The following is a 9,952-nucleotide window of genomic DNA, read 5'->3' as shown; positions in this document are numbered from 1 at the left end:
AAAAAAAAAAAAAAAAAAAAAAAAAAAAAAAAAAAAAAAATCTCACTGGAAAAGAGACAGAATCTGGGCATGGCTTCATACTGGGTAACCCAACCAGGGATTGGTGAAGCTCAGTGGGATCTGTTAGGCAGACTGGAGATGTCTGATCCCCAACCTTTGCCTCCACAAGGCTTCTGGGCAACAGCTATTAGGAAAGCTCATGAGGCTGCTCAGAGAGCGAAAGGGGAAGTACACACAGCAGAGTCTCAGCACCCCAGCACCTACAACAGGAGACCTGAGAAGGAAGCAGTACCTGCCATCTGGCTTTGGGATGAGGAAAAGACACAGGGCATAAGCCGGTCATCACCATGCTGGGACAGGGCATTACCAAGTGAGGTCACGAGCTCAAGGTTTTCCAGCATCACACTGTGGTACAAGTGCCTCTGGGCTGCATCAAGGAGCTCCCACTCCTCCTGGGAGAAATATACAGCCACATCTTCAAAGGTTACCAGGCTCTTCAATGCGGGGACAGCTGAGCCACAGGGCCAAGAGGTATGCTGACAGAGAAACAAACAATAGGTCAAATGGAAATATGCAGGCCCTTGCCGTGTGACTCAGAATCCTGCCACATCTACCACTAACATCTCTTTTTCTTATGATCCTCTCAGTCCATCCACTACTCACCCATCCACAGCTTATCTTCTTCCTCAGGGTCCCCGCCTAACATGCCCTGGAATTAATGGTGCCCCTCTCTCCTAGTAGTCCCACTGGTCACTGTATCCAGGCCAACCCAACCTAGAGGAACAACAAGCAGGTGGGCAGACGGATGCTGCCTCCTCCCTCCTGCTGGTCAATTTTCCTTGTGACTTCTGGCTCATACCTCCCAACCATAAGAAAATTTGGGCTTCCCTTTCTCTTAAGACTCTTGTACCAGGGCCATGGGCCCAATGGTTCACATTCCCTCACCTTTACATGTCACTCCTGAGACCATACATTTCTTATATTTCCACCCCATCCCTGTTCACACTGTAGGTATTCTCCCTAGCATTTCACCATGCACATAGCATACCTGACAGACGCAACCAGGATCCAATCCTGGTCCAAGCCAGCAACAGAGCTCCAAAAACCCCACTGCCAGAGGCAGCCATAGCCCCTCAAGTCAATGCCTCCCGTCCTTTCCCTGTTCCTTCAACCATCAGCTGCCCAGAACCATAAGCAGATCTCAAATATCTCTTCCCTCTTATATCTCTGCCTTTATATGTGTTGTCTCCTCCCCAGTCATAGCTGTCCTTGCTCTTCCTAACCCTCAAATCCAAGACCCACTGGCCCCCACCTTGGCTTGGGGACTCAGCTTAGGCTGATCCTTTCTGATCCTGCCACTCCACCAGCCTGACAAAAACCCCAGGACCCTACTTAAGAGGAGGTAACATGCCCTGACCACAAGAAGGATGGCCACAACAATGTAGTGAGCTGTAGAGAGATAAATCAACCTAAACCAAAGCCCAACTCTCATCCTACTTCTGCCGCTATGCTTCATTTTTGTCCTAGACCTACTCTGTGGTTATGAGGCTCGGCCACTATCTTGAACCCAACCCACAACTGCATGCAGTGTCCACCCACAAGCATCCATCCCTTGGATGTTTCCAGCCTAAACCCGACATAATTTCATAATCGCATGTTTAGGGGTCTACTTGGCAACTCAATTTGGTAGTGTCGGGGACATCTCAAATACAACATGGCCAAAATCCAACTCTTTATCTTCCCCCTGAAATCTACTCCTCACACCAACTTCCACATCTGAAAGATCTAAGGTCAATTTTTTTTTTTTTTTTTTTTTTTTGAGATGAAGTCTCGCTCTGTCACCCAGGCTGGAGTACAGGGACGCGATCTCGGTTCACTGCAAGCTCCGCCTCCCGGGTTCATGCCATTATCCTGCCTCAGCCTCCCAAGTAGCTGGGACTACAGGCACCTGCCACCACGCCTGGCTAATTTTTTGTGTTTTTAGTAGAGAAAGGGTTCACAGTGTTAGCCAGGATGGTCTTGATCTCCTGACCTTGTGATCCACCCGCCTCAGCCTCTCAAAGTGCTGGGATTACAGGCGTGAGCCACCGGGCCTGGAAATCTTTTTTTTTTTCCTTTTTAAAAACAGAGTCTCGCTCTGTCGTTCAGGCTGGAGCGCAGTGGCATGATCTCAGCTCACTGCAACTTCCATCTCCCAGATTCAAACGATTCTTCTGCCTCAGTCTCCCAAGTTGCTGGGATTACAGGCACGCACTACCATGCCTTGGCTAATTTTTTTGTATTTTTAGTAGAGACGGGGTTTCACCATGTTGGCCAGGCTGGTCTTGAACTCCTGACCTCAAGTGATCCAGCCACCTCGGCCTCCCGAAGTGCTGGGATTACAGGTGTGAGCCACTGCGCTCAGCCTAAGGTCAATCTTAACATTTCACTCTCTTTCACTGTCCCACATCCGGTAATCTATGGCCCAATTTGGGCAGATTCAGAAGCCAACCATCTGTCCTACCTCCATGGGCACCCCTCTGTCCAGCTACCCAAAGCACACATCTAGACCACGTCTGTCAGCTCCTCACTGGCCTTCCTGCTCCACCCTCACCATCCCTCCAGTCTGCTGCCTACTAGGCATCTATAGGGAGTCTGTTAAGACTGGAGTCAGAGCACCTCCTTCCTCTGCTCCAAACCTTCCATGGCTCCCACCACCATCAGAATACAGGCCCAGCTCCTCAGGCTGCCATTCCAGGCCTAACTCTGGTTTCCCTGCTCTGTTTCCACCAGACTAAATGGAGACCTGCAGTCCCTGGAATGCTTCCATTTCATCACCACTAAGCAAGGTGCACATGCTGGTCCCTGTGCCTGGGACAGCCTTCCAGATCTCATTCCATAGGATTCCAGAAATGGGAATCCCTCGATATAACTCCTGGCCTGGATTCAGGATGGTAAAGGTAAGTGACTCCCAGGGCAGGGCCCAAGATCCACGTGTGAGGACAGAACACGGCTAAGAGCCTCAGGACACCAACATCCCCTCTATCTGGGCTTCAGGATCCTAAGGGCCGGAATCCCAGCGGGTGAGGGCCTGGGGCACACTCCACTCACCTGCGCCGGGCCCATCAGCGACGCTGGCAACCCCATTGGAACCTGTGGGCTGGGCAGGGCCATACTAGGAGGCGCTAGGGCTAGCCCTGCCGCTCAGCCGAACCCTCACACTTCCACTGAGTGGCGCGAACGCTGGGTGACGGTCGTACTCAGGACCTGTCTTCCCTAATACAAAATGCGCGCAAGGCCTCCGGTCACCGCAGGGACGAAGGCTGGGTATGGAGACCCCTGAGACGCATGGCGCTGGCTCCACTTTCGGGAACACCTTGGCTCATAAAAGCAGAGTAATTAGCCGGGGGTTATGGTGCGTGCGAAGGCGCGGTGTCGGGCCCTGCACCCACTCCCGCGCCCTTGTCTGGTTCCAGATGCCTCCTGTAGCCCAACCCACCAGCCGCAAAAGAGGACCGCAATGGCGGCGCCGGAAGTCCCGCCCCTCAATGCCGGCTCGGACTTGCTCCTGGTCCGAGCCTTCATTGGCTCAAGGCTCCCCGCCGACTATGACGCTATTTTTCTATGCCCGTCACGCTGCCGCTAGGCCGTTGCCAAGGTGATTGAGGAAAGGCGTTTGTCGCGTCGCCGCTCACGCAACGCAAACTACATTATCCAGAAGTAACCTCGCCGTGCCTCAGGGCTGGCCATTGGCAGCCCAGGAGAAGGGCACTTCCGGGCGGGGTGGAAGACGCGGGCCAATCAGTCTGCAAGCGGGACTTCTGTCGTCGTCCTCGGACCATCACTTCGGCATTTCACGATTTTGTCTGCATCTGAAGGGACCGCGTTGTCAGGCGAGGGACGGAATCTTGGAGGCTCCCTGGGCCCATGGAAACAGGAGGAAGGCACGAGAGTCGGGGAAGTTCCGCCTCCGTGACATATAAGCGCCCCGACCGCGGCGAATATCGCCCCCCAAGCCCCAGTGTTCCCCCCGGCCGTAGATGAAGCCGGCCCAGTGGGACCTCAGGTCGCACCGCGCGGAGGTGTCCGCGGCTCCCGGAAGTCGTCGCCCTTGGCGTTGTGTCGGCTTTACGGAGCGCGAGGCCGAGGCCAAGAAAAGCCACGCGTTGGGAGGTCTTGACCCAGCGTGCGCCCGGCTGCAGGCTTGGGGCGTGTGCCAAGGGTCTCCTGGCACCCACTCGGCTGGACTCAGCACCATTGCCCTAAGTCTCCGATTGAGAAGTACCTGCCCCAGGTCCTCTGCAGCGCCACCGGACAGTGTAGAGCGTTCATAGGTAGGGGGGGTCACCATTTCAGAATCCAGTTTGTTGAGACATGAAGGGTACAGGAGGAGGGATCTGCATATGCGAAGACTTGGACGTGAGACTGACCTGAGCGTTCAGGAAGGCTCTCGTGCCCCCTAGGCAGCGACTGGAGAGGGTAAGAGGAGTCCTGCCTCTCCTGGCACACTGAGGGCACTGGGAGCCATGAAAGGTGTTGGACAGAAAAGGGATGGACATGACCTGACTTAGAATTTGGAAAGTATTCCAGTGGCTGCTGAATGAACACACTACTGGAGAAGGTGGTTGTAGCGGGGCTGGAAGCAGGGAGACTGTGGGGAGGTTATTGCAGTATTGTTCCAGACAGTTGATAGTGGCCTGTTCAGAACGGAAGCAAGAGAGATGGGAGAAGTGATCAGATTCCCAATAGATCTTCAAGATAGAGCTAATGGAATTTTTTGCTACCTTAGATAAGTGGAATAAGCATGAGTAGGGGTAAAGGACCATCCCAAGTAGTTAGGAAGAATTAGGATGCCTCCTGTGGAGAATAGAGGTTGGCAGTTGGCAGGAGGAGGACGTTTTTTGGAAGATTAGTGATGGATTTTGTAGGTATAAGGTCTGAATTGTCTGGAGGCCTGTGAGTGGAGGAGTCAAATGGGCCTCTGGATGTATAGAATTCTGGTGTGGCTTCCGGACGTCCAGACTGCATTATGTTGGTGGCCTGGACCAGGGAAGGGCCTGAGGATAGGATTTGGGAAGGAGGGTTTTAGGTTGGAATTACAAATGGGCCCTCGAGGTGAAGTGTTGAGACGAAGGACCAGTGGCTAGGGCTCATGCCCCGTGCTTAGATCACATCTGTCTGCCCACTGACTTGGTGTTGCAGGGCTTAGTGACCTTTGAGGGCAGGGTCAATACATCTTCCAAAAATGTGGGGCTCCTTAGTGAGGTCCAGGGGGGCTTCTACAGTGACGTGATGCTACAGAGCTTTGTACTCCTGTGCTCACTAGGTAAGGCTACTGTGTCTCCTCTTTCCCCTACACATGAAATCTAGGTTTTCCTCCGCCTTTCCCTTGTTCCCTGTGGGAGGCGCTGCTGGCCCTGGCACTGGCCAGTGTTCTGCTACTTATCCCTGGCTGCTTCATAAACCCCCACACCTTCTGCCCTGGGACCTTGACAACCTTGTGAAGCTACAGTGACGGCCCCTGCACCCACTCCCGCGCCCTTGTCCGGCTCCCGAGGTCTCCTGTAGCCGAACCCACCAGCCGCAAAATGAGGACCACTATGGCGGTGCCGGAAGTCCCGCCCCTCAACGCCCGCCTGGAATCATAAGTCTCAAAACCTGCGTAGCATATCACATGCAGCTGGGTCGTTTCCTGGCTAGGTTACGCTGTCAGGATCTGTGACTTTTCTGTCCCTTCTGCCACATCGCCTCACTCTAGTAGAAGTTTTCTGCCAGCTGTCCCTTGCGAGTCCCAGTGGGCACTGACATGGTCTTTGATTGTGGGGTCACTGAGCATTGACTTTGTGAGGTTCAGTTCTTCCCAGCTATATACCCGCACAGGTGATCTTCGCCTACGGTGGTTTGTCATGGGGTGGATCACCTTGACGTGGGCTGCCTTCTCACAAACCACTTGATCAGAGCTCTATAGGATCACTGCTGCCACCCCTGCCATGTGATCACCTAACTAGAACTAATGAAGAGACCTGGCTGGTGGACAGGGTGGCTTGAATTAGGCCATGGACAGAGAGGCCCCATGGTGCACCAGTTCTGTTGAATGGAAGACAGCTGTGGGAGAGCTGTTGGCAGTGCCCTGGTGGCTCACCTGGTACCTGAGTTGTGCCCTCTGTTGTCCTGGCAACAGGATGTGTAGCCGTGCCTTTTTAAATTTTTTTTTTGAGACAAGAGTTTCACTCTTGTTGCCTAGGCTGGAGTGCAATGGCATGATCTCGGCTCACTGCAACCTCCACCTCCCGGGTTCAAGCAATTCCCCTGCCTCAGCCTCCCGAGTAGCTGGGATTACAGGCATGCGCCACCACACCTGGCTAATTTTGTATTTTTAGTAGAGACGGGGTTTCTCCATGTTGGTCAAGCTGGTCTCAAACTCCTGACCTCAGGTGATCTGCCCACTTCAGCCTCCCAAAGTGCTGGGATTACAGGCGTGAGCCACCGTGCCTGGCCAGCCGTGCCTTTTTAAAAAATTTTCCTGACGTTCTTCTGACATTCTATCCTACTTTCCCGTGACTCCTGTTCCCTGGATGGCCTCCTCTCTGTCTTCCAAGACTCATTCTTTCCCCTTCTCCCCTCCTCCCCTCCAATGGCCAGATCTCCTACCATTGGCCTCCCTGTAATGTGTCTTGAACTGATAATGTATCTTTAAATAGTTGTTATCTGCACATGGTGGCTCATACCTATAGTTCCACCTACTTGGGATGCTGAGGCAGGAGGAGCGCTTGAGTCCAGGAGTTTGAGTCCAGCTTGGGCAACATAGCGAGATCCTATCTCTAAAATAAATAGAACATAAATACATAGTTTTTGAAAACCTGTTCTTCCATGAGACTGGCTTGTTCCATTTGAGGAGTGTGGGCATAGGTGTCAATGGTTCAAGACCTGGGCTTCGCTCACTGCATGATACTGGCCTGTCACCAGACACGGGGGCCCTGCAGCTCCATATTTGCAGAACCTACAGAGAACTGACACTGAAGAGATATCTGATAAATACATAGCATATGGAAAGGTGTTTGAGGAGAAGCAAACCTTTTGTCCTACCAAAAAACTTCACAGTGGGAAAAATTGCAAGTGTGTTATGAGCATGGGAAGGCCTTCACTTTTGTCTTCATCCTGAGAAATCAGGAGTACATGCATATCTCTGAAGGGCCTTACAAGTGTAGTAACATGGGGAATCCTCCAGCCAGAACTCTACCTCCTTTGAACACCAAAATATTCACCCCAGAGAAAGTCCCCATAAGCGCAAGGAGTGTGGCCCAGCCGTGAGCAAAATTTTGCAAAACTCTCTTCTGCACCAAAATGGTCATACCCTATGAGGGACTCCTAAGTTCAGGGAGGGTGGGGCAGTGCCAGCTGTCCTGGTGGCTTCCCTGGTACCTGACTTGAGGTTCATAAATGTTATATTCAGAGCTCTGCTTTCATTAGCAAAAACAAATTAACACCAGAGAATGGTTGTACAAATGCAATAACTGCATGAAAGCTTTCAGTGAAGTATGAAACTTCATCCTGCAGAATTCTCACCAGAGAAAAGGTCCAGTGCATGCAGCTAATGTTGGAAAGCCTCTTCTCACAGTTTTAATCCTATTTAGCACCAGCTACTTTACAGCAGTGTGAGTGTAGCATGTAGGAGAGCAAAAAATTGCAGCTTCTGCCTTGATGTGCACAAGTGATTCACACTGGAAAAAACCGCTATGAGTGCAGCCAGTGTGGGAGAGCATCAGCCACAGCTCCTGCCTTGCTCGGCACCAGAAACTTCACCCTGGAGAAAAGCCTTTTTATTATAGTAAATGTAGGAAAGTCTTCAGCTCCTTTATTTAATATAAAAGAATTCACACTGGCCGGGTGGGGTGGCCCACGCCTGTAATCCCAGCACTTTGGGAGGCTGAGGCAGGGGGATCACCTCAGGTCAGGAGTTCGAGACCAGCCTGGCCAACATGGCAAAACCCCCTCTCTACAAAAAATACAAAAATCAGCTGGGCGTGGTGGCACGCATCTGTAATCCCAGCTATGCCAGAGACTGAGGCAGGAGAATCGCTTGACATCAGGAGGCCGAGGTTGTAGTGAGCTGAGTTGGAGCCACTGCACCCCAGCCTGGGTGACAGAGCAAGACCCTGTCTCCCCCACCAAAAAAAAAAAAAAAAAGACACAACGGGGCACGGTGGCTCATGCCTGTAATCCCAGCACTTTGGGAGGCCGAGGCAGGCAGATCACTTGAGGTCAGGAGTTCGAGACTGGCCTGGCCAGCATAGTGAAACCCCGTCTCTACTAAAAACAGAAAAATTAGCGGGGCGTGGTGGCAGGCGCCTGTAATGCCAGCTACGCAGGAGGCTGAGGCAGGAGAATCACTTGACCTCGGGAGGCGGACATTGCAGTGAGCCAAGATCACGCCACTGCACTCCAGCCTGGGCAACAGAGTGAGACTCCATCTCAAAACAACAACAACAACAACAAAAAAAAAACAAACAGACCCTACATGAGTAGCCTTCAGCCACAGCTAAACCTTGTGTAGAGGATTCCTCCCTGAGGAGACACTCCATGATGGCCCTGCATGTGGAGAAGCCGACAGAACCCATGTTCTGCAGCTCACTGAGGGACCTTGGCAAAGCTATGACACCACGGGGTCCTGTGTTGGAAGCCCATCTGGGTTTGATGGTGACTTCCCAGTTGCTCAATGTAAGTCACTCCCTGTTTCCTGCTTATACTACCTTGGAGGGATGGTAGGGGCCTTGCATGCATTGGGGTGGTATCATGCTCACTCGTGATGGGCTTTGATATGGACATGACCCCATTCCAAGTAAGGAGCCTAATTGGATAATTTCTTTCTCTCTTTTTTTTTTTTTTGAGACAGAGTCTTTCTCTGTCGCCAAGCTGAAGTGCAGTGGTGCGATCTCAGCTCACTGCAACCTCTGCCTCCCAGGTTTAAGTGTTCCCCTGCCTCAGCCTCCCAAGTACCTGGGCTTACAGGTATGTGCCACCTCGCCCAGCTAATGTTTTATAGTTTAGTAGAGACAGGGTTTCACCATGTTGGCCAAGATGGTCTCGATCTCCTGACCTCGTGATCCACTCGCCTCGGCCTCCCAAAGTGCTGGGATTACAGGTGTGAGCCACCGTGCCCGGCCTCTCTGTTTTTCTTTTTTTCTTTTTTCTTTTCTTTTCTCTTCTCTTCTCTTCTCTTCTCTTCTCTTCTCTTCTCTTCTCTTCCCTTCCCTTCCCTTCCCTTCCCTTCTCTTCTCTTCTCTTCTTTTCTCCTTTCCTCTCCTCTCCTTTCTCTTCTCTTCTCTTTTCTCTTCTCTCTTTCTATTTTTTTTGAGGCAGAGTCTCACTCTTGCTCAGGCTGGAGTGCAGTGGTGTGATCTCGGCTCACTGCAACCTCTGTCTCCCAGGTTCAAGCAATTCTCCTGCCTCAGCCTCCCAAGTAGCTTGAATTACAGGGTGGTGCCACCATACCTGCCTAATTTTTGTATTTTTACTAGAGATGGAGTTTCACCATATATTGGCCAGGCTGGTCTCAAACTCCTGACCTCAAGTGATCCACCCACCTCGGCCTCCCAAAGTGCTGGGATTACTGGCGTGAGCCACTGCGCCCAGCCCTAATTGGACAGTTTCTGAGGGACTTGTGGGTAAGTTTCCCATTTTCCACAGACGTTGTAAAGTGTGCATTTGACATCCATGATGTCTTCATTGAGCTTCATTAAGTACTTATAACAGAGATTTTATGCATTCTTGTCATCACCTAGCCCTGGTGACCTTACCTCAGAGAGTACACTGGACTGTGTGATAATGCATTCATCACTCATTGGTTCACCTTTGATATCGGAGTCCTGTTTAGAGGATGGAGTGAATTGAGCATGGAGGTGTTCTCAGACTGGCCACCAGGAGCCCCTGTGCACTTGACTCCAGGGCACAGCAGCAGGGAGCATCTCTCTGT

The 9,952-nt window shown here is 51.8% G+C and overlaps 1 protein-coding gene across 4 annotated transcripts in view; it reads right to left on the bottom strand.

The window, feature by feature from the left end:
• ZNF132 (zinc finger protein 132) overlaps positions 1-6,237 on the bottom strand; it is a 10,563-nt gene extending 4,326 nt beyond the window's left edge. The window contains exons 1-2 of one of the 4 annotated variants that reach the window (XM_017850555.1): positions 3,091-6,237; positions 293-536 (exon numbers count right to left, since the gene is read on the bottom strand). In XM_017850555.1, coding sequence (XP_017706044.1) covers positions 293-536; positions 3,091-3,153 — 307 coding nt within the window. In that variant the 5' untranslated portion in view covers positions 3,154-6,237. The remainder of the gene's footprint in view (positions 1-292; positions 537-3,090) is intronic. The other 3 variants (XM_017850556.1, XM_017850557.1, XM_017850558.1) reach the window with 3 other exon arrangements.
• Positions 6,238-9,952: the final 3,715 nt, after the last annotated feature.

Source organism: Rhinopithecus bieti, unplaced genomic scaffold (assembly GCF_001698545.2).
Source record: "Rhinopithecus bieti isolate Rb0 unplaced genomic scaffold, ASM169854v2 scaffold_32008, whole genome shotgun sequence".
Classification (NCBI taxonomy): Eukaryota; Metazoa; Chordata; class Mammalia; order Primates; family Cercopithecidae; genus Rhinopithecus; species Rhinopithecus bieti.
Note: the sequence above shows the minus strand (reverse complement) of the source record. Positions and strands in the feature narration are given on the sequence as shown.